Here is a 23,402-nt window from a genome sequence, read left to right as displayed (position 1 = left end):
ATTCCTTAATCAATTCCTCTGCTCATAAGGCCTAATTAAATATTCTGTCATGCAATTCCAAGCTGTATTACCTTTAATGTATTAAATCCAAGTGTATCCACTATCCACAATCAATGCAAAAGTGAATGAAAAATGGTCACCTTCTTCTGGCTCTGCAAATAGAAGCGAAACTTCCACACCAAGTCCTGCTCTTCTGATGTTAAAGCTTTGGTTGAAGGGTAGTTCACAATCACCTGCGCCATAAGCAAACAAGAAACTAATTGAAGCATGCCATAAGTGATGTTCTAAAAAGGACACAGTAGATAGACATAGTAGATAGTAGTAGACACAGTTACAACCTCAGCTAAAGCATAGAAAGCATAGTAAAAAAAAAATAAATAGGTACTGAAATTCCCCTCCCCCCCCAAAAAAAAGAAACAGCTAAATTTTCTGAGCTGAATAAAAAGAAAATAGCTGGCACACTAGTCTTCAGAAAAATAGTCTTGGAGACTGGCACAGGAAATTAAGGACTTTTATGAGGAGAACAAGATTTTCGTGGCAGTATCTTAAAAAGTTCAAATACTAGACTGCCATTTCATTCCAGCAATACTTTCTGCGAAGGCTTGAACACAAACATGCTCAATGAAGGACAGCTTAACAAACAATCAATCTGAGAAACCAACTGCATCAAACAATGTTTCTCTTTATAGATTGAGCTAACTCATTTTGCTACTAAAACACGAGAGAAAGGCACTTCATGTCCACCAGCATTCTATCTAGGCTGCATGCTATCCTTCTTGAAGCCATGAAACTTGTGAAGAGCACACAGCAGAAGAGGTGTACTCTAGAAAATCGTCACAGTGTACCAACTGGTGCTACCTTACTGCCCAGCCTCAACAGAAACTAATTTTTTCATACTGCAGAGCAAGTGAACACGTAAGAAGGAATGTTGCTCCACACCTGTAATCACATCAGAACTGATAAGGTAAAGAAAACCAACTGACAAACTTTAAGAGACCTTCTTCCTTCCTAACATCCAAGCACTCACATTGAGCTGGTCTCGAGTGGCAGCATTCGGTTTGAGGTCCTTGTCAGTGAGGCCCGAGCGAAGACTACGTGATAGCTTGTGATGCTTGCTTTCCACCAGATTCTCCTGCATACAAGCATGAACACTGGCAGTGTTAAGACTTTCCGCCATTTGGCTCTCAAGTGGAGCGAAACAGTACGATGAACATATGCAAGCAAAAACATATAAAATAACCATGAAAATGAACAGCTCATACGGTCAGCCTTTGCAGTAACCACCATCATCGTCAGCCTAACTATCTTATCCACCCGCCAGCTTTCTCTCATCCCTTGCTACGCTTGCCCTCTCCTGGAATCCACTCCGTTACCCTAAAGGACCATTAGTTATCTTTCCTTTGTACTAAGTGCCCTGCCCATGCCCACTCCATCTGCTTGATTTCAACTAAAATATTGTCAGCCTTCCATGGATCATCTTCTTTCACATGTATATACCATCATCATCCCGCGGCTCCACCTGTGGCACGCGCCTCGGGTTCGCCATTAGAAAAAATGCCAGACACGGCCGTCTTGCCGTCTCGGCCTAGCCTTCTCCTACAAACGTCCTGCCGTCTCGGCCTAGCCTTCCTTCACAAGTGGTGGAGGTGAACTTCGATCCCCTTGCTGCCTTGTACCCTGCCTCTCGCTGTAGCTGCGTCCAGTCACCGTTTCGCACCTACCACCATCGTCATGCCAACCGAAGACTACCCCAACCCTGCCGGACACCCCACCTCGGTCTCACCTGTATCGCCTCCTCCGACCGCGCCCTTCCAACAATCCGACCCGCCGATGTTCGCTGGCTGTCGCGACGAAGACGTGAATGACTGGCTCGACAACTATGAACGCTGCAGTGCCTACAACCGGTGGGACAATGCTTTAAAATTTCTCAACGTTTCTTTCTACCTCATTGAGGTCGCCAGAATCTGGTTCATAAATCACGAGCCCCACACCACTAACTGGTCCACCTTCAAACAGCAGTTCGGCTCAAACAGCAGTTCAAACAGCAAACTTGCATTTATTCCCTCGCCCACTATGCTCTCTTCCTACCTCTTAACATTAAGCTATCATTTTTTCTTGTTATAGCTTACTGTGCTGTCCTCAATTTAAGTTCAAGCCTTTTCGCTAGCCTCACCTACGGCATGGAAACTTTGAGGCTAATGAAAAAGCTTTTGCAGTATAAGTGCATTACATTGTGGACTAAAGAGGATGCAAAATGTGCTTAGAATAGTGCTACAATGGCAAAGCCTTCGACTTGTAGCTAAGCTGTCACTGGCTGTACAAGCTGACTGATGTAGCAAAAGCGCAACCAAGAGGTACAATTCCTCAAGAGCAGTGCATAAGGTACTGTTCCTCGGGGCTATTTTCTAAGATGGTGTATGAGCAGCTAAAAAACTCTGACGACCGGATGCTGAGTTACGTGCTAGTAAAGTGGATACAGTAAAGAACATATCAATGTTTCAAAACATTGACACACTTAGTAATGTACTGAAGAACTGATGCCCTTATGGGTGCAGACATATAAGAGTTAAAATAATGAGGGTTTCTGCGTTGTACACAAAGAGCAAGAAAAGCCTTGTCAACAACAGGAATGATGCTAAAAGAAACCCACCACAATGGGTATGACAACATACTTATGCCTACCCACCGTGGAGGAATGCTGCTAAAGCCATAAAGGAAGCCTGCAGTTAAAAGCAAAATATGCTTTCTACGTCATATTTGCAGTTTGATTGCTAGATAACAGGAAATGGCATTTTAGCAGTTCTAACAGAAGGCAGCAACACATTGCCATGCAGCGGTCACACAACACCAACGAGGCTACGTCCTTGGGCTTCAAAAGATCTCACTGCAATGCTATCTGTTCTTTACACAGCAAAACAATATTTAATGGTAACTTTTCTTAATGGGCACCATATAGTAGAAGGACATCACAACTTCAATTCAACAAAGAGTTCACTTAAGAATGAGATTAAACTCCTATGCAAATGCGTAAGTTAAAAATTGACACCACTTTTCAATGCGTCCATTGTCTGTCAGAAGACTGTACTCACATAGACAGAAATGTCAGGAGTGACAAACATTCATTTTTTTTAGCATTTTTATGAATTATAAGTTTTAGCACTACACAAAAGGCATTACAAAACCAGCAAGAAAAATGCAAGCCAGTTTATCGTAAAATTCAGAGCTTCGACCTCTATGACTAGAGATCCACTATTCGGCCCAATGTGATGTGCTTTGTTATGTTAAATCTATTCATTGATATGACAGCTGAAATGGTACCTCAGAATAAGCTATCTCCTTGATGTATGTATGGATGCTCCACAATAGAGAAGGAGAAATTCAATACTGGGGAAACTACAACCACAGTAAAGCGTATTACAGTGCAGAGTTAATGTGGTCTACACATAAGCACGAAAGTGGTGAAGAAACCCTTACCAGGGAGACATCTGGGTCTGGCACAGTTACGATCTCTGCAGGTAGGCTTGCCTGGCATGGGTCGTCTCCATCCTTCATGAAGCAGAGGAAAAACATAAGTTATAAGATACCCCATTTCATGTTCCTGCCCATCAAAGTAACAGAAAAGCCCCACACACGCTATACATCACGGACTTATCCAGGAGTGGAGAAGATGGCTTTCCAAGACATGTGCACATCTTCAATGTTTAGCTCCTTCCTACGCCCTCTCCCATGACACAGGCCTATGCCACCCCCCCCCCCCCCCCCCCACCCCCTGAAAAGAGAGCTCTCCCTGGGCGTCGCCACATTGCTCGCTGGGCTGTTCGCGAAACCAGTTTGCAACAGTCCAGAGAGGAGACATTTTGAAATCCTCCTCATCCGATGAAAAGGCTTACAAGACTGGTTATCAAGGCCATAAAAGCATGCCAGCTCTGATTAGCAACTGCATAGCTTACTCAATTTTGATGCTAGAACTCTTAACTACTCAATTATCACCACTCACTGAGTTTGTTCCAAGGCTCATGAAGCCTTGCAAAACTTCCACACACTGGCATGTGGCTTTGAAATGGGTAATCATCAGTCATTAGCTCACCTTTTCGAAATAGATGACGGTGTACTCTTGATCACGGAACACAACCCTGGGGAACTCAATCATTAGGAACATTTGGTTGGAGCTTGACTTTTCCTTGCTGTTCACAACCTCTATCTCACGAAAGGTGAGCCTGTCAAGCCAGTCAACCTTCAGCAGGCGGCCATTTCGGTGCTTTTTGCTTAGCTGCGAGTGAATAAGAAAGAGAACCAGGCGGCGTTTATGAATGAGATATTGTGCAACAATCATGAAAAAGAAGACAATCAAGTGCAATTGTAGCAAGAGTTGACTGAGTGACGTGAACGAATGCCTAGTGGATTAGCCAGCACTCCACGAAATGAAACATCAGGAAACTCAGGCATTACTGTAGAATCTGTGCACATGGCGCAGTGCTTAAGCCAAAGAAATGAAAAATCTTTAAAATGAAATGAAAAATCTTTATTTGCCATCAAATACAGATGGAGGGGATTGTAGAAAAAAAGCTGTCCTTGGACAGCTTTCAGAACATTCTGAACTTCCCACAATCTTTACGCAGTTCTTGAATAATGTTTATTTTGGCATTTGACAGTGCAAAAAATAAAGCATGTCATTTGTTACACAGAATAATAAAGCACAAATGCCCCTGAAAATAGCACCCTCAAGGTGTGCACCATGGACGAAGCATTTTAAAGTATGCAGTAAATAAAGAGATACTCAAATCAGACATGTAGGTAGAATTGTAATTTGTCTAGGGATCACAAAAGTACACTGTATAGAAGAGACACAATCACCTCCTCTGCCACTTGTGCAAATTGTGCACGCACATATTTTATATAAGTTAAAACATTTGCTTACCTTCACAAGCCTTGTCATCTGTTCTTTGGAGCCAAATGCTTTGCCCGGAGTCTGCGTCTTGCTACTACCGTCTGCCTCAAAGCCCAGCCAAAGGCGCAGGTCATGGATACCCTGACGCATTGCCCTGTCGCCAAGACAGAGACATTTTTCTTAGCCTCCTAAAATAGTACTGCATAAAGCGTTGAAAGGAGAACTGGAGGAAAACTGAATTCTTGTTCTACTGACAACGCATCTAGCCTAATAAAAAGCTTTGGCACTTCAGCAAGCTCTGAGCAGATAACTTCAATTTCGAGCTGGATACTCCTCAATTACTGGCTCTCCATACTATCCGTACCAGCATTTATTTTGCATTTCCAGGACAGGAGCAGTGAACTGGAGTACTGAAAAAGACACAGCAACTTACCCATATTTGCCAAATATTGTGACTGTTGTGCCCCCTACAGGAATGCTTTTGCGAGGACCATACACATCCCACACTGTCAAGGCCAGCACAGCATTGCGTGGCAGGTCACTGAACTTCAATGGCAGCTTCAGCCATTCGTTCCAGCTGCATGTAGACACAACAAGTTAAAGTCTGAATTGCGCACAAACAAGTGTTACTATGTGAAATGCAAGTCCACAAAAGACATATTATGAAAATATTTTCACCTCTTTAGCAATTAAATATAATACCAGACATACCCATTGTTAATATCCTTAATGCCTGGAAAAGTGAACCCTGTTTATCATCCACAACATAAATCGATACCTGCTGCTCAAAATAGGTAAGACCTGGTCAAATTGAAAGAGATTCCCAAAGGAAATAGATGCTGAGAGTCACAAATGCAGAAGAGACGTAAGCAGATATAAGCACTATAAGCAGTATGAGTAGCATAAACAACAGACATGAGAAAGGGTGCACACAACACGGCATAGACACACAATAGCACAATGTTGCGTGCTTCATTTCCATTGTGTTTCACTCTTCTTTGTGCTTTTTATCTTCTAAAGCAGTGACATACCAAAGAATATTTTTCCCTCATGAGGGAGGAGTTGGACAAGTGTTTGGCTTTTCAGAGAGGCAATAAGGAAAAACTGTACAGCTTATGTGGCACTGTTTACGTTTCAGTGGAGGGGCTGAGGGGTTTTCAAGCACAAGAATCCTCCTACATGAGAAGTGTACTAGCCAAACATACCAAAAACCAAACAAAGTACTGTTATGAAATGAAATGCTGGAATGATGGTCACAGGCATCTCAAGTGTTTTATTTACACTTCTATGGAAGGATTTATATGTGTCACAAGAGTCGTAGCTCTATTTTCTACATGAGCTAGAAAAAATGTTTCAGGAGGGTGGTCACAGCTGCGCAGACAAATTTATCTAAGTCTAAGTAGTGCCAGGCAAATGAGCACAGTTCTGTGCTCTGCACCCCCAAGACAAAACCTAGAAGTGGGCTCCACCAATGGTGGCAAATATACTTCGAGGGCTTACGGGACTTTTTCTTCTGCGTTTCTCTTGCATGTAAAAATCTTCACGAACAGAAGACTCACTTCCAACGTGTAGTGAAGGGTTTGTATGAGGTCTGGACGGGCAGGGCTAGTGGTTTTCCCCCTGAGAACACCTGACAGGAAACAACAAGGTCCGATCGGTTCTCATCATAGAGGCTTGAATGCCTCAGCATGGGGTCATTCAGCAGCGCCTGGTGGCTGGGCCTTTCCCTTGTGCCTTCAAGTGTACCCCTAAAAAGTGAGCAGCAACACAACCATCATTTTAGACCTTCCAATCAGCCACTACAAAAGAATTTAAGGGCCAATTCACAGCAAAATGACAACAAAAAAGCTACACAATTTTCCAGGCGCTAAGACCAGGAACATAATGTATGATCGGTGCTCCATGGCAACTCAATGCAACACAAAGAACACAAAGTGAAAGCAGAGGTAGATCCTGATCAACGTTAACATCAACTCTGGCTGCAGTAAAAAATCACCTTTCTTTTGGACAGTATAGAACACAAGTTAAAGAAATGCATTATACTATGTCCTCATGCAGAGCATGAACAAATGTCAAACACTGCACCCTGCTCTAGCTTCTAGGAAAAACTACACACAAAAGCAGCACAGGATGCCATAGGAAGCCCATTCCATCTAAAGCACTTCTGATAGCAATGAAGAAAAAAATTTAGTTACAGTATCCAAGCAACACCCAATGAGAGAGCATGTATGCAGTGCTTTTTATCAGGGGCAGATTTAAGAATGAGAGGGAGACCCCTCAGGAAAGAAATTTGACAATGAAAAACTGTGCTGAACCCCATTTCTTTCTATGAAAAATGTCCAAGTTATATATAGTTCAAATAGGACTGCCCCCCACCCCCTTCCACCAACCACTCCTCCACAAGTGGCCCATAAATATGCCCCTGCTTTGTCTAGTTTGTATTCCACTGAAATATACATGAGAACTGGTTTATGGGGGTTTAACGTCCCAAAGCGACTCAGGCTATGGGGATGCCGTAGTGAAGGGCTCCGGAAATTTCGACCAGCTGGGGTTCTTTAATGTGCACTGAAATCGCACAGTACACAGGCCTCTAGAATTTCGCCTTCATCGAAATTCGACCATTGTGGCTGGGATCGAACCCGCACCTTTCGGGTCAGCAGCCGAGCATCATAACCACTAAGCCAGTGCGGCGGCTCCGTACATGAGAACTATTGTGGAGAGGGAGCCATGCATGTTTCATGCTTTCTTGTAAATAGTTTCCATAAGCTACACATTTCATTTTTACACAAGAAAAAAAAAGGCACACATGGGCTAGGCCTGCACTTACATGCAGCAATCGTAGTCTGGCAAAAAAGAAGGGGCAGTGAATGCAGACTTCCATTGGGTTTTTATGTGACACTGCAGCTTTGAGGCAAAGCAAGGCCTTTAGGCCAAAGGTCTTTATGTAGAAGCCTTTAGGTGAAATGCCTCCAGCACATAAGAACCTTAAGCACCCATCATAACTAGTGCTACTGTACGATATTCTGTGCTTAGCAATGCTAAACTGTCTGCTATTTTTTTCACGATGACAGCAGTCACAGTAAATCTTCTGCCAACAGAGAAGATATATGGCCCGCTCCAAGTTGAGACTTTTTCTTAACTTTACAGCCAGCGGCAAAAGTAAAGAACATTGTTCGTTATCTCGTGACCTTGCAAGCAACCTCCGAATGGAGTTGCATAGTGTTAGTTGCATAAGTAAACTTCAAGCTGAAAGCCTATGGCCTGCGTCCGAAAACTGTCACAAATGTAAATACATTATGCAGGGTACACAGTCAGCTATCAAGCAGCAGGAATTTCAGCGCAAACCTACCAGTGGTCCAAACCACCTTCATAAGAATCATAAGAGAAGACACATATTTGAGGATGCCAAATTGTCAAGCAAAGCGACGATTGGAATTAGCTGTCTTCGATCTGGTTCCCAAGCCACAAAGTTAAACATCTGCTCTCAGCTTATTGTCACATTTTGTCATGTGAATCTTTCATTCATATTCTAAAGGGCTTTGATTCATGGTTCAAAAAAGTATGTAAAATACTGGGTGCATATTTCGTCGGACAAGTTAACGAAAATGTTCGATTCAGACCTCAGGGCACAAGCTTTGCATGGACGCAAATTTCGCTGCCGATTTCGCATAAAGTGACGCACCACAAACGAAACTACGGGGCGATGTCGGAAACACTGTGAGTCAATGTTGCCCCAGAACGAATGATTTTGCCTACACGCTGTCACACACACGGCCGCGCTCCGCAAACACTCTTATCGTGATCATCACGGCAGGTGTTTAGCGACAGTGGGAGAAAGGAAGCACAAGCTCCTTCTGAGGCGTGTAACGGATTCTTCGACCGCCTTTACCTCCACGAAAGAAGCACGGAGCCAAGATCGCCCTTAAGACCGGATTCTTCTACGCGATCGGATTATCTTCGCGGCATCGCTCTGTTCGAAAAGCAACCGCGTACAGCGAGGACATTCAGAACAATTACCCTGCCGCCTGTCTCTTGCAGCTACGACCCCCGGAACACACTCAAAGACGCGATCGTGATTTGCACAGCGACCCGCAGCACAAGAGCTTGAACAAACGGTACGGGCACGCTGACAGGCGATCGGAGCGTCAAGGGTATGCAGCTGCGAGCGCGAACACAAAAGACGGAGCGGGCCACAGCTGTTGTAAAAGGGCTTCTTGTCGTCAAAGCCTGAAATGGAGACTGCTTGAACGCAGCGTTCTGAGCAGACCTGACCCTTGCGCCACGTTCATGAAAGCCTGCAAACTATGGTTACACTCTGACAGGAAATACGACACGGGTTTCGGCAACTGTAAACGCTACTTGAAAAAAGCGCAATGAACAGCTGATAGCTAATAGTTTAAGACCACCCCTTTTTAGAATATGGCTTGCGTCAAAACCACATCATCCACAGGCAGTTTAGGCTCATAAAGTAACAAGAGATGTTCATGCTTTCATACTCACACTTTAATTTTAAAATTTGTGTCCAAGTCACAGCTGTAAATATGCCGAAAAGTCTGGAGCGACTCCGACTCCTCCGAGTACGCCGCCATGTTTTGTGATACTGCTCCGCAGCAAGTACAAATTAGGTTAATAAATATAACTAAATAATATATATATTTATTAGAAAAACTATTGAATGTAATTTTATGCAATACTTATTTGTGTAATATTTTATAAAGTAATTTGTAGGTATTTATTTGCCGCGAAGCTTCTACCGCCGAGAAAGCAAGTACGATAGCGAAGCAGCCGATATTAGAGACGAGGAAACAGGAGGAAACGCCCGGTAGTCTTGATAAGTGCGTCTAGCAAACCTCTGCAAATTTCATTGTGGCAGCGCTTGCCAACATTTGCTCTATAAAGGCATCACTGTGCAGAAGGGTTGAGTAACGACTTGCGTAGAGCGCTGTAAATTACGTACGTCGAAGCAGGGAGACCGCCCCGGTACTTGTTGGTGCAGCCGTCTTCTAATGCGTTGAAGAAAGTTTGCCATGGCTCTCAAAGGAATCCGAGTCCTCGAGATGGCAGGCCTGGCTCCGGCACCTTTCTGTGGAATGGTTCTACGTGACTTTGGCGCTTCCGTGATTCGAATTGACAGGGTACGTCATTCCGGCCGGCCGCTTGCAATTCGCGCCCGTTTGTAGCACAAGCTTAGCTCTACTGCACTGTGACCCATGTGTGAACTGCTTTCTTTCAGCCCAAGCCGCAGTTTGATGCAGATCGCCTGTGCAGGGGCAAACGCTCTATTGTGATCGACCTCGGGAAGGAGCGAGGCGTTGCATTACTTCAACAGATGGCCAGCACGTCTGACGTTCTAATTGAAGGTTACCGTCCAGGTAAAAAACACGCTTTACCGAATAGCATTATGTACTCGCGTTAACGCTGTCGGAAGCTTGTCAACAGTGCTGTTTGTGCCTGCCGCTCTGGAGAAGGCTGTCTATAAATTTTGTGCAGCGCTCGAAAACGATTGGTTGTGAATATAACCATATATTCATATCAATGCGTAGTCAGCTCAGCCGCGCTCAGTAGATATGCTGGGACGGCAGTAGTACGTAATGTACATGTCCCCGAGGGCGTTGCACCACCGAGTGGCTGTTTTGCTAGGCAGACACTTTTCCTTGATATATATGTCACCGTAATTTGTCGGCATGAAAGAAGGAACTTTTGCCTACTTCCGTGTTTTTGCTGCGCGGTGATACATTGTCGACTATTAAGGCGCGTCATTTGCCTTCTACGTGGTTCAACAACACAAAGTGCCAGAAACTTTCCTTCTGCCCTCCGTAATTTGCAACATTCCGTTTTTTCCCCCGTTGTCTTTCTCTGCCAATCATGCCTCACCCCCCCTCCCGCACACACACATAACCGATTTTAATTCTTTTTTTATATATCCCAAGCTGTGCTTTCGTGGCGCTGAGCGTACTACTGTAACAGTCCCGAAACAATTTTTGAAGATGGCATACATATAACCGAGCGCATCACAGGACAAGGACGGAGGACAGCGCTTCCTGTTCTCCGTCATCAAGCCCAAGTCTCTTCGTTATTCGCCCATTCGTTAAATCATGTGCCGATAAACGCCCGAAGCAAATATGCAAAGCTCCATGCACAGCACAGAACGTGCATCCTTTCTCTGAAATCTGCGCTACATTTCCTGCGCCTATATAGCTGTTTCAAATTCCCGCCGTCGGTTGAACCTTTGTGACGTTAAATTTACTGCTGTGGAAGCAGACGATCATCTCAGTGCTGACGCAAACTCGTCTGCTGCGCTTCCTGCTCAGTATATAGGCATCGCAGGAAGAAGAAAAACTCGGCTACAGTAAGATGTTCTATAGGTGCCCGATTATAATTAGATTAATTAATGAGACTAGTAGCGAACGGCAGCCCCCGGCTATCGCATTTCAGCGAGCGATCAGGGAATGCCTCGACATGTCGATGCACACTTTCGAGGGCGACCGACCGTCCTTGAATGCTTGAGAGCTGTCTGTCTTGACATCCAGCCATCGCCACAGGCCGGGCTGCCAGCGTCATGACCCTCCGGGACACGAACGTGTGAGTGCAGTGGGGCCATGCGGGGGCCCAAGGACCGGCGTGTCCTAAACTCCCCTGTGTCCATTAAAGTTTTCACCACCACCACTGGCAACGATAAGCCGGATGTGGAACACTTCCGAGGCGCCTTTGGTTGTATTAGTACTGGTTTGCGACTCGCAGTCGCAAAGCTAGAAAATCGAGCAGCTTGCGAGTGTCGCTTTTCGACCAATGCGACCATTTGCGAGTGTCGCTTTTTTGACCAAAGCGGTCGCACGGCCTGCGCCGCTCGACGGGATGAATGCGTAGCGAACAAAGCACTGCACTGTTCGCGCACGTGGCACCGTGACATCTCAATGCACCCCTTTTTTTTCAATTGTATAACTCTAAACAGAAAGGAATAAAAATGGAGTTTTTCCCATATAGGCGTTTTCGTGTTTAGGGTGTGGGCTGAGCACAGCACAGCGAAGCCATGCAAAGGAAAGTGGCAGGTGTAACGGTGAGAGGCAGGAAGAGAGCAGAGTGGGTTAGGGAACAAACTTGAACTAATGCGTCCTGTACAATCGAGGCCGCGGATATATCGAACCCGGATATTTCGAATTATTGGTTATATCGAACGTACAGATTTTGTTTCTTTATTTGTTTCTTAGAACATGTCAGGGGTGGGGGGCGAAGCTAAAGCCGTGATAGCGCCTGACCTCGGCCCCCCAATACAAATTCAGCACTAAAATTGAATTACTACATTCCGGCAAACGGCATTGCACTTGTGAGCCAAAGAAACATTTGCTCATCAGAAAAGGAATATTGTAAACAAACGCAATCACATGAATAACACATATGCAAATGCACTTCACTATGAGAGTACTAACGTTGTACGAAAGGAACATCCCCTTGACAATCCTAAAGTATGGAAAAGTATCGCTGTATTTCGAACTACAATTTCGCCGACCGTTCCATATATCGAAGTGCGCGCCGCGCCTCTGCTTGTGGCACTTTTCTTAATGGCGTTCTTCGAGCACTTTTGCGTGCGCGTAGACAGGTCGGCTGCGTGGTCTTCGGCACCGCGTGGCGATATGAACGTGGGATGTGCTTGAGGGTGGCCTTCGGTGCTTGTACTGCCTGCTTGTACTCATTTTCCACGCCACATTGCTGCCATGCGGTGAAGCCAACCTAACTAAATCCTAGCGGTGGCCCTTATGTGGCTTCCTTCGCTGCCGAAGGCGTTGGTGAAACCAGCTGTACTATTATACCTTAATCAGCGCTTTTTCTACTTATCGTGCACTGGTAACATAATTAAGCATCTTGTATTAGGCAGTGGATCGCGGCAAGTCGCTGTAAGAAGTCGCGGCAAGTCGCTGTAAGAAGTCGCGGCAAGTCGCTGTAAGAAGCGCATCACTATACGCGTCACAAGCGTGGGTGCTCTGTATTCTCGCTTCTATGCTACAGATAAGCTTAACTGATGTGTCGAACTATTTCTCAATCGCCTTCGAGTTCGATATATCCTGGTTCGACTGTATTCGAATCAACTAGCTCGAGAATAAATTGACACAATTTTGAGTCCTAATGTCTGATTTTTTTCATTTTCGCGGACATATTTCCACGAAGTTATTTCAGCGAGGGTCATTTATAGCCTAAATTAAGCAGAAAACATTTTCAATGGCCATGGAAGTTTTTCTTTTTTTAACCCTTTGTGGCACGGCTTCTCAGTCTGTGCAGTGGTCTGAAGGCTGCAGAGCTAAAAGCAGCATTTTCCTGAAATAGCCCGTGTCAGATTAAGTGCGCGGGTATGTCCCAACCCGTCAAAGAAGAAAAAAACGCTGATGGGGAAATCGTGTGACAGTAGATGTGCATGCACACGTACGTACAGGTGCCCACAAAAGTTTTCAGAGCACGAAAATTACAACAAAGCCCAATTATTGGGCAGCCTAAGCATACAGCCATGAACTGAATTGTTGTGCTTTGTAGTTCCCACCGCGACTTGTAGGCATAATGCACCCCTCAGTGCTTGGCTGCGCTTGTTGTCGGCGAGGAAATTGACGTTTTTTTGTGATTTCGACGTTCCGAAAACTTTTGCGAGCACTGTATACGTTTTCGCGTTTACTCTGCTCTGACTATTGAACAGTCGCTGACTTTCCTGTTATTTTGGTGTTGTTGAACTTCGAAGTTATGAGCCATACCGTCCTGCGGTGTTGTTACATATATTTACAGATTTTTAACGTTGGACGACGACCTTTTTGAATTCTCTCGGCCGAAAAGAGTGTATGTTAATGGGGCTGCCGCTTAAAGAAGTCCCCTTCTGACAGCAGGTGTCACTCCACCGTCATGCTTCCGCCGTAAAAAAGGAGCACATTAATTCGTCTTTCAAATGAATCTGTCAGAACTCATATACCCCCCCCCCCCCCCCCCCCCCCGGTCTCCCTGTTGCGGTGGCTCAGTGGTGTGGTTATGGCGCTCGGCTGCTGACCCGAAAGACGTGAGTTCGATCCCGGCCGCGGCGGTCGCTCGCTAGAAGCTCGTGTGCTGTGCGATGTCAGTGCGCACGTCAAAGAACCGCCAGGTGGTCGAAATTATCCGGAGCCCTCCACTGCGGCGTACCTCATAACCTGAGTCGCTTTGGGATGCTATACCCCATGGAAGCATCAAATATGCCCCACGTCCGGCGCGTGTGCTTGCGTGTCGTCAGAGAAGAGCGCAGCAAAGAGTGAACCGCGCGACGAACAATGCGGCTCGGCTGTACAGCTGCACCTCTACTATGCCTCCTGCTGCGCGAATGACCCTGAGGCCTCCGGTCCTACATGTGTTATACATACGTCCGGGTGATTGTAGCCAAACTATCGAAAACAGCAGAGCCGTATGTTGTAGACGCATGGCCGGACTCCAATTCGTCCGCAAGTGTAGTAAAAACTGTCGTCGCGTTTTCGAGCTGTTCACTTCTTCAACTCGCTCCCTCTCCAGCGCAACTGTTGTTCTTACGGGCGCGCTCCGACCCCTCCTGCCCGGAGTCCTGACTACTCCCACCCTTATGCCAGCTTCGAACACTGCTCCTTCCAACTCACCCCCCCCCCCCCTCCCAGGTTTATTAGTCCCGCTATACTTACATTATTGTCTGGTGTGTCAACTCAACTGGCTGACCACAGTTAGCTGCTTGGCGCTTAATTTGAAGTCGAATAGAAATGTTTTTGTCTCTCTCTGTGTGCAACTCTACTGCCTGTCAGAGGAAGCGGTTCTTTATTACAGCACGCCTGTCGGCAATTTCATGAAAAGAAAAACTGGCGGTGGTTTAGCTGCCCCGCCGCGGTGGCTCAGTGGTTAGGGCGCTCGACTACTGATCCCGAGTTCCCGGGGTTCGAACCCGACCGCGCCGGCTGCGTTTTTATGGAGGAAAAACGCTAAGGCGCCCGTGTGCTGTGCGATGTCAGTGCACGTTAAAGATCCCCAGGTGGTCGAAATTATTCCGGAGCCCTCCACTACGGCACCTCATCTTTCTTTCTTCTTTCACTCCCTCCTTTATCCCTTCCCTTACGGCGCGGTTCAGGTGTCCAACGATATATGAGACAGATACTGCGCCATTTCCTTTCCCCCTGAACCGATTATTATTATTATTATTATTATTATTATTATTATTATTATTATTATTATGAGGAGGAGAGGCTCATGGCTCAAGTAGTGGAGGCGCAGGAACCTTTGGAAGCGTGCTGCAGTCAAGAATACGGTATTAGGGACGAACGGGACAATAGGTCCCCCTAGGGCGGACTTAGCCCTCTCATTAGAAGCAATGCCACAGTGCCCAGGGACTCAGTGAAAACGTACTTCTGTAATATGTGGTGGAAGAAAAAATCGAAGGGAACAGCTCATAGGGGTATCCCTAGGTTTTTCGAGCGCTGTCAAGACGGAAAGGCTGTCTGAAAGTATAATAAATAACCTGAGAGATATTGCAGGGAATCCTGATTAAGGCCAACTGAATGGCCAGAAACTCGGCGACAAAAATAGGGGTATAGTTCAGGGGCCTGAAATGAATAACTCCAATCAAGAGCCATTGAGTAAATGCCGATGGCTGCCTTTTCATTTCGCTGGGAGGCACCTGTAAAAACGGCAATATGGTTAGGAAAATTATCCGCTCCGTTTCGCTGGGCGTTCCTTCTTCATCTTCGTCCCACTTGACACGGCGCATGCGCACAGCTGTTGCAGCTCGGTTTGGCCGGCGCGCCGCGCCGCCGGCAGCAGCTAGTGCTCCGCACCACGTTGCTTGTCACGTGACCGACCACGTGGCGGTGGCGCCGCCACCGTCACGTGTCACCGGCACGCTGAAGGCTGGAAATGCTACCGTATAGTGTAGCTATCGCTACAAAAAAATTGGGCCGACCCTTAAGCTTCGCCTTTAAGAGTAGACTGCCGCAGCGTTATCGGGTCTCGTTCACAACGACTACTAGATTACATTATTCCTAATTAGTATACTCATAATTACACACGTGCACTCCAATATACACGCCTTTAAGGCACCTCACTAAACCAGACCACTAGTGAGTGTGAGACCACAAGTAAAAGGACTGTCATATTTTTCTTCTCTTTTTTATTTGCTCAAGTGCATCCGCCTTAGCGCACTTCATCACAAGAACACGGGCACCACGCAAATTCGTGTACGTAGCATAATCCGCGCAGTCGCTCTGTGGTGTTGCCAAAATTTGTCCGGAACGTTTGCGTTTTTCGCTGAGGCGTCGTCGACGAAGTGTGCCTCGGTTTTCCTCTCCGGCCATTATGGAACCGTGATTTCATTGTTAATGGAATGTGCGAGAGGGCACCGCAAAGCTGACACCGCGATGTGTAACGCCCTTCCCCTTTCTTCTCTCGCCCTTACGATGCTTCGCAGGCGTGATGGAGCGCATGGGCTTGGGACCCGACGTGCTGATGCAGGCCAATCCGCGGCTGGTGTACGCGCGCCTCACGGGCTTTGGCCAGACGGGACCTTACTCCAAGATGGCCGGCCACGACATCAACTACATCGCGCTCTCCGGTCAGCGCCCATCCCGTCTTGCCGTTTAGTTAAACTAAAGAAAAAAACAAAAGGCACCTGTCTGAAAGGCTGGCCGCTGAAACAGTGTGTCCCAGTCAGAGTTCGTCTCGATTGGCGTCATTGCGCTTTGCTAAAAATTGGAGCTGCGAGTCCACATTTTAAAGCTCAGTGTCACAATTAAAAAAAATTGGGGCTGATCGTTCTAGCACTGCGCAAATAAATGGCGGAAGAGATGGCTGACACGCGACAGCCGTCAGGCGAGTGTAGTCTATTGAAGCGCGTCTGACTTCTGCATCATGTTCCAGCGTTCCAGGAATTAGCGCGACGTACCAACGAGCTAATTACGTATATGAACATCCAGGGGATCTGATTTCTGCATAGGGTTTTACCGACAAGCCCATGTCACAAGCCGATACCGCAAATGCGCGGTTAGGAAGTATCAGTGGTTAGTTTCTTTTCGCCATTTTTCCCAGTTTGTAGCGACAATTTTTGGGGACAAACTTAGAGCGTATATAGTTAGCGGATGTGTGCAGCCGGCCAAATCTTTAGCTAGCGTGCGTGACGGCCGCTTTTTCTGCACTCCTGCGCATTGCAACGAAGCAAACTTGTGGAAAGCTGAATATTAAGCACGGGTTGGCGCCCCGCCGCGGTGGCTCAGTGGTTAGGGCGCTCGACTACTGATCCGGAGTTCCCGGGTTCGAACCCGACCGCGGCGGCTGCGTCTTTATGGGGGAAAAACGCTAAGGCGCCCGTGTGCTGTGCGATGTCAGTGCACGTTAAAGATCCCCAGGTGGTCGAAATTATTCCGGAGCCCTCTACTACGGTACCTATTCTTCCTTTCTTCTTTCACTCCCTCCTTTATCCCTTCCCTTACGGCGCGGTTCAGTTGTCCAACGATATATGAGACAGATACTGCGCCATTTCCTTTCCCCCAAAACCAATTATTATTATTATTAAGCACGGGTTGGCGAGCCTGTGCTTAGGTTTGATATTTTCGCAAGCTTACTCCGTCATAAGCTGCAGGAGCACGGCCCGGAAAACGTGGTCGTCACGCAAGCCAGCTAAATATTTGGCCAGGTCCACGTCCTTCAATCCTTGACGCTTCGTTGGGTGCGTGAATGGTATCTATGCATGGGGGTGTCGTTTGTCACATGCACAGACTCTACTATTCAACTAGCGAGGTGCATTGCGACAGTGATGACTTTGAGGAACTGGGACCTACGAAAAACGCGCAGTTTGTGATCGATGCAACTCGGAAGGAAGGAAGCGCAGTTAAAGGGAACGGCTCCGCACTGAGGCCGTTGGGGCACGTTGGTGCACTGCTGAAGCAGTGTGTGTTCTGCATGTGAGCGGATATGTTCCTCCTCCTGTCGCGCGCGCAGGCGTGCTGTCCATGCTGGGCGCCCGCGGCCAGAACCCGCATCCGCCGGTGAACCTGATGGCGGACTTCGCCGGGGGCGGCCTGCTCTGCGCGCTGGGCATCTGCATGGCACTGCTGGAGCGGGAGCGCTCCGGCAAGGGACAGGTCATCGACGCCAGCATGGCCAGTGCTTTTCCTCACTCGGAATTAAGGGAGTAGAACGGGCACAGTCCTTGGGGAGTAACAGCGTTGCCGCAACCGTTAGTCCCTTTTAAATCAACCGTACGTATTACTCTGTCAAATAGTAACTGCATAGGGATCACAGCGCAGCTGGTCTCCGCACGGACTAACCTTTCGTCCCCATTACTAAATGCTGCAGTTAGTCCCATTTTACCCCGCTTCGAATTAGGGCGTGCGTACACTCTATCTCCCGCCCTTGTTTGGTGTTAAGGGCCTACGACATGCGCGCTCGGCGCCTCAGCGGTTAACCGAGTGGTATGTTCCGTTCTGGCGCCATTGGGTAGACGAGGAACGACTACTCAGGAAAAGCTCGAAGACCGAATCCGCGTTGTTTTTTACACGGCCGCTTTGTGCATGTGCTCTTTGTATAGGCTCTCCGGTCTAACTTTCTCCGTGTTCAGATCGAATCCAGAACCCGCGGCCTCGATCCCTTCAACTTCGCTCGTCAGCAGTGAAAAGGCGGCGGGGAACAGGCGCGGCATATGCCGGTGGGCCGGCGCATTAATTTCCACTTGCCTGGCGTGTGTGCAGACTGAGGGCAGCGCGTACGTCAGCAGCTTCCTGTGGAGGACGCGCAGCAGCAAGATGGCGCTGCCCATCTGGATCGATGAGCGCGGAGCAAACATCCTGGACGGCGGCGCCCACTTCTACAACGTGTACGAGACCAAGGACGGCAAGTTCATGGCGGTCGGCGCGCTCGAGCCACACTTCTACAAGGTGCTCACAGAAGGTACGCTGTGCGAAGGAACTAGTTGAACCTCGTTATAACGAAGCTGAAGGGGCCTGGCGATTACGTCGTTATAGCCGTAGCTTTATATCCAGTATTGACCACGCTTCCAATGGGAATCGTCATTCCTTCGCTGTACCCATTATTTCGTTATAACGATGTTCGACTTGCTTCGTTTATTTGTTATAGCCTTCTTTCGCGGCATTTGGAGTGGTATTTTGCGACTTTCAGTATGGAACATTTACCCTCCAAGTGTATCGAGAATCACATGCGCGTATGCTCTTTTAGAGCGAAAGCTTTACTGGCCGCGAACTTGCGATTTCGCCGTGGCCGCGCTCCGAGGAGGCACATGACATCACAACACGCGCCTCACATATCTCGGTGGACACCCGAACCGCGCTCCTTTCCCTCCCTCCTTTACGGCGCGGTTCGGGTGCCCACCGAGATATGTGAGACGGTTACTGTGCTTTGCGCGCTCGCCGCGCCATCTGGCATGACGTCACACCGCGTTCCTCGTCGTTGCTCTCGCCTCCGCTCGCTTCGCCAGCTGCGTCGCATCCCTGATAACATGTCGGAGGATTGAAAAGGAGAGCTCGCGTGCGCCGCAACCACAGTTGTGTCGTCTTTAATGCGACAACAACATAGCTAGACAACCAGACTAACCTGGACTTGCAATCAAGATTAACCAAGGCTAACCATGCTATGCCTTAGCTTTCGCTACGTATATATCCTGGCATCGCCGAGCTAAGCCACTGCAAATTTTTTAGCGATATTGCTGTGAGCTGACAGCTTTGATTTGAGGGTTTTCTAGGGCCCGAACGAAGCGCTGCTGTATAAATTTATCGCTTGGGCTGCATAAAGGGCATTTTGCTGTTACGTGTCCATTATATGCGGTGGTTCGATAAGCTTTCGCCCGGCGCGTGCTTTATTAGCTCGTGTTAGGTAACGCTGTATTACGTGTTCTTAGCAGCCTTCTAGAGGTGACGTCACAACCAAAAACATTCCAACGATTGTTTCGCCCTACCGGCATGCATTAATCACCAGTGCGGTTACATCTATTGCAATACAAATCATTTTTCCATTGATATCCAGTTAGCTCTGTCGTGAGCCAGCTGCGGAAATTGTCATTTTAACCCCGTCACAAAGGAACAAAGCTTGCATGATTCTTCGAGACGAAATTTCCCTCGTCCTCACGAGTTTGGAAGTCGGACGCAGAATCGCCACCTGACGAAGACAAAAAGTATGGTGGAGCTGCCATAAAAAAACGTAAACCAATAAGCTCCTGCCTGTGCCACTACGTATAACAGGCTTGTACCTGACGAAGACAATCGTCCTTTGGAACTGTGCTAAATCCTTCAGCTGTTGATACGTGCAGTGGGAGGATGCGTGAAATGAAGCGAATCAGCTTCGCGGCGGCGCGTGCTGACGCAGGTCTGGGCCTGGACCCGGACGACGTGCCTCAGTTCTCCGAGTGGGCGCAGAGCAAGGAGCTGTTCGCGCGCGCCTTCCGGACCAAGACGCAGGCCCAGTGGTGCGCCGTGTTCGACGGGACGGACGCCTGCGTGGTGCCCGTGCTGGAGCACGACCAGGCCGCCGAGCACCCGCACAACGCGCACCGGCGTTCGTTCATGGCGTGCAAAGACGGCCCGGCCACTCCCAGCCCCTCGCCGGTGCTGTCCCGGACGCCCGCCGAGCCGGACCTGGAGGAGCCACATGCCGGCGAGCACACGCGGCAGATCCTCCGTGAGCTCGGCCTCAGCGACGCTGAGGTGCAGGAACTTATCGACGCCGACGTGGTCGCCGCGAGCGGGCCGAAGTCCAAGTTGTAGTGGATACAATGTATACTTTTAAGCGCTATACAACACCTACTCGCGAGAGCTCCGTGAACGCACAACCTCTGCTTCGGAAGCGTCTTCGATGCTCATTGAAGACTCCTCTCTGCGGTTTGAAGTCAGTTCATTCCTCGGCCATTCGGAACTTCCACAATAGCAAACGTGCAGTCCGCGGTTCTGTTTGGTGTAACTGGAGTCATTAGTGCTACTGGTGCCATACGCGATGGCGCTTATTTTTTTATTCCTCAAAAGCAGCATATACTGTGTGAGGCTAGACAAGACAACGTTATTCCAAGGTTTTTGTCCATGCGCGTAGTCAATTGAGCAACGGCGCAAGTCCACAACTGAAGAACAGTGACGCCGGTAGCATGGTGCACACAACCTCACCTGGCAATTTACTGCTGTACCGCAGGAACCGGAGGATGCCGTGGGCGTTCTGGTTTTTAAAAAATGTGCGCCATCCACAAGAGCTGGCTCCACTAGCCTGGTATCCACCATGATAGCACTTGCATGGTTATGCAGTGTGCGAGCGGATGTGTGTGTGTGATCCTTAGAGCATGGACCGCGCAGTGTTTACAAGGTGCACACCTGACAGACAACTGGGACAGGATACTTCCCGAAAGTAAATTCTTACCAATACCTACGTGGGACTCACTGTGGCTTTTCTGTTCAATCGTGTTGTATTTGCTGTGGGCGCACAAGTGGTGATAATTTTTGTCGCGTCTAAATTCTCTCTTGCAGCGTGGAAGAAACGTATTTTTGCAACTGCCGCCACGTTTCTTTTCCTCTCAGCACCGACTATGGCGTTCTGGAGTGATGCAAAAAAAAAAGTCACAGACGACCAATGCGATGGTGTATGCGTTAGCATTAGAGTCCGCCCGACGTTCGCGTCTCCTGTACTCAGCTTCAAACGTTAGATTATTCATGTGCGTTCTTGGGCTTGTGGTATGGGGGCTTCTGGAAGTGTCTGGGTGGGAGCCTACTGGAGGATGGATGGAGACCTTTGAAGAGTGGAGGTTGGTAGGTTGCTGGACGCCCGTTGGTGAAAGATGAATTTTTACCGGTGGGTGCCGGGATGTGCGCCCCCTGGAGAAGACATTTTCAGGGCCCGGAAGGTAGACGCTCCGCCCTGCAACAGACAGGTGCGGACGTGTGGTGTGCGCTTTCCTCCTCTCCACCATTCATCCCCTTTTCGTTTCTCTGATTGGCCACCGCTTTTTCTCCTCTCTGTAGAGTGACTGGCCACTCCTCTCCCACCTCCCCGCCACATTACACTCAGCGGCATTGCACAATTCCAGACGGACAGGTTTTACGAAGACGGCCGTAGTAATGCGAACGCATAAAAAGTATTATCTGTGATCAGGTTATACTGCAAAAGCAGTGCAGCTGTCCTGTACTGTGTACACCTTCCTACTGTACTGTGCACGCATTCACCTTCCATAAAAATTCTGTCGCGTGTGTGAAGCCTCGGCTTAAAGTAAAAGCGTTCATTAAATTAAGAGCATCAAAGTAATCGAGTGCAAATCAAGCTCCTTTCGCAGAAGTGTCGCATCAGATATCTGATAGTCAAGTCGAACTGCTTTCGCAGAGGTGTCGCATCAGATATCTGATCTTCAACTACAACTGCTTTCGCATAATATCTGATCGTCAAATCTAATTGATTTCACAGAAGTGTCTCATCAGATATCGTCAAATCCAACTGCTGTCGCAGAAGTTTCGCACCAGATGTCTGATCGTCTCATTTTTTTTTTACGTTATGTTTAAGCGTTTTTGTCAAGTGCCTTTCTGCAATAAACTTCCATGATTGTATATAGCTCTGGGCGTCTGTGGCTTGTCGCACAAGGGGTATATAAAAATCTCCCAGCCTTCTGCAGTGTAGTGTATGGGTGTCTTGATCCTCGCTTACACAGTTTCCTTGCTTTTTAATGCATGTTCCCCGTTTGTGTTAGATTTTTGATGCGCTATGAAAATGCAGTGAGTTATGCGTGAAAAGTGATGGAAAAGAAGTTTCCGCGTCTGGGAGATCGTTGTTGTTGAATATGGGTATACATTGCAGATTGCTGTGCATGCCGCTTTACGCTAGCACTTATCGTCGAAGGTGTTACGCTGGGAGCCCGTCCCTAGTGGCGATTTTCACGGCCTACATGGGGCGCCTCGATCTGGCCAATATGGCTGCTTGATGGAGGTCTACTGTGTGGTCCGCCCAGGTAGAAGCGCTTTTTAAATTGCGCAGTTGACTCGCACTTGTTTGGCGATGGTAGCGGCCTCCTATAAGCCAAACTGCCTTTCATTTCGCGAGGGCGTAAGGGAATGAACGGGAAAAAAGGAGGAAATGTCTGGGGCTGATGTTTGGAAGTAGAGCATCGATGATGATGACCATTGCAACGGACGGGTGAGTCACAAAACTAGAAGCAGTATTTTGTGCTTCGAGCCAGGTAAGCGAGAAAGTGACAGCATGGTATTTAGGCCGAAAAGAAACAAGATAAAAGTTTGGCAGTCCATGTCCAGGGACCCCGAAATAGGGGGGGGGGGGGTCGCCCCCCAAGCATTTTTCCAGAGGGGGAAGCGGCCCCCCAACTGCTTGCACTCAAATCAGATTTCTGACAAACGCGCGAGTTCTTGGACGATAGTAACGTAAAGCACAGTGGGACTGGGCTACCTTCGCAGCTAGTCGTAAAGCATCTTGTTTCAGTAACAAACCAATCGTGTCCCCAGCAAAAATCGGTGATTGTCTGATCTTAATTTATGGGCATGATTATCAGAACTGAAGCAGACTATGCAAAGAC

The 23,402-nt window shown here is 47.8% G+C and overlaps 2 protein-coding genes across 3 annotated transcripts in view; one reads left to right on the top strand and one right to left on the bottom strand.

Moving 5' to 3' along the window:
• The window catches only part of Pi3K59F (phosphatidylinositol 3-kinase 59F), a 31,646-nt gene extending 22,157 nt beyond the window's left edge, over window positions 1-9,489 (bottom strand). The window contains 8 exon segments of the mRNA XM_077658196.1: window positions 141-233; window positions 1,028-1,132; window positions 3,475-3,546; window positions 4,088-4,270; window positions 4,919-5,042; window positions 5,322-5,465; window positions 6,448-6,636; window positions 9,389-9,489. Coding sequence (XP_077514322.1) covers window positions 141-233; window positions 1,028-1,132; window positions 3,475-3,546; window positions 4,088-4,270; window positions 4,919-5,042; window positions 5,322-5,465; window positions 6,448-6,636; window positions 9,389-9,477 — 999 coding nt within the window. The 5' untranslated portion in view covers window positions 9,478-9,489.
• A 142-nt stretch (window positions 9,490-9,631) lies between these two features.
• Window positions 9,632-22,429, top strand: Amacr (Alpha-methylacyl-CoA racemase). Of its 2 annotated transcripts, XM_077658179.1 has the most exons (6): window positions 9,632-10,023; window positions 10,122-10,260; window positions 16,314-16,457; window positions 17,840-18,000; window positions 18,589-18,787; window positions 20,216-22,429. In XM_077658179.1, the coding sequence occupies exons 1-6, from the start codon at window positions 9,916-9,918 to the stop codon at window positions 20,611-20,613; spliced, it is 1,149 nt and encodes a 382-aa protein (XP_077514305.1). In that variant the 5' UTR covers window positions 9,632-9,915; the 3' UTR covers window positions 20,614-22,429. The 2 variants fall into 2 exon arrangements, with proteins under 2 accessions (XP_077514305.1, XP_077514306.1); XM_077658180.1 differs by lacking the exon at window positions 10,122-10,260 and having other exon boundaries at window positions 9,656-10,023.
• The last annotated feature ends 973 nt before the right edge of the window (window positions 22,430-23,402 follow it).

The sequence above is a fragment of the Amblyomma americanum genome, chromosome 3 (assembly GCF_052857255.1).
Source record: "Amblyomma americanum isolate KBUSLIRL-KWMA chromosome 3, ASM5285725v1, whole genome shotgun sequence".
In the NCBI taxonomy this organism is placed as follows: Eukaryota; Metazoa; Arthropoda; class Arachnida; order Ixodida; family Ixodidae; genus Amblyomma; species Amblyomma americanum.
This window is presented reverse-complemented; position numbering and strand designations above follow the sequence as displayed.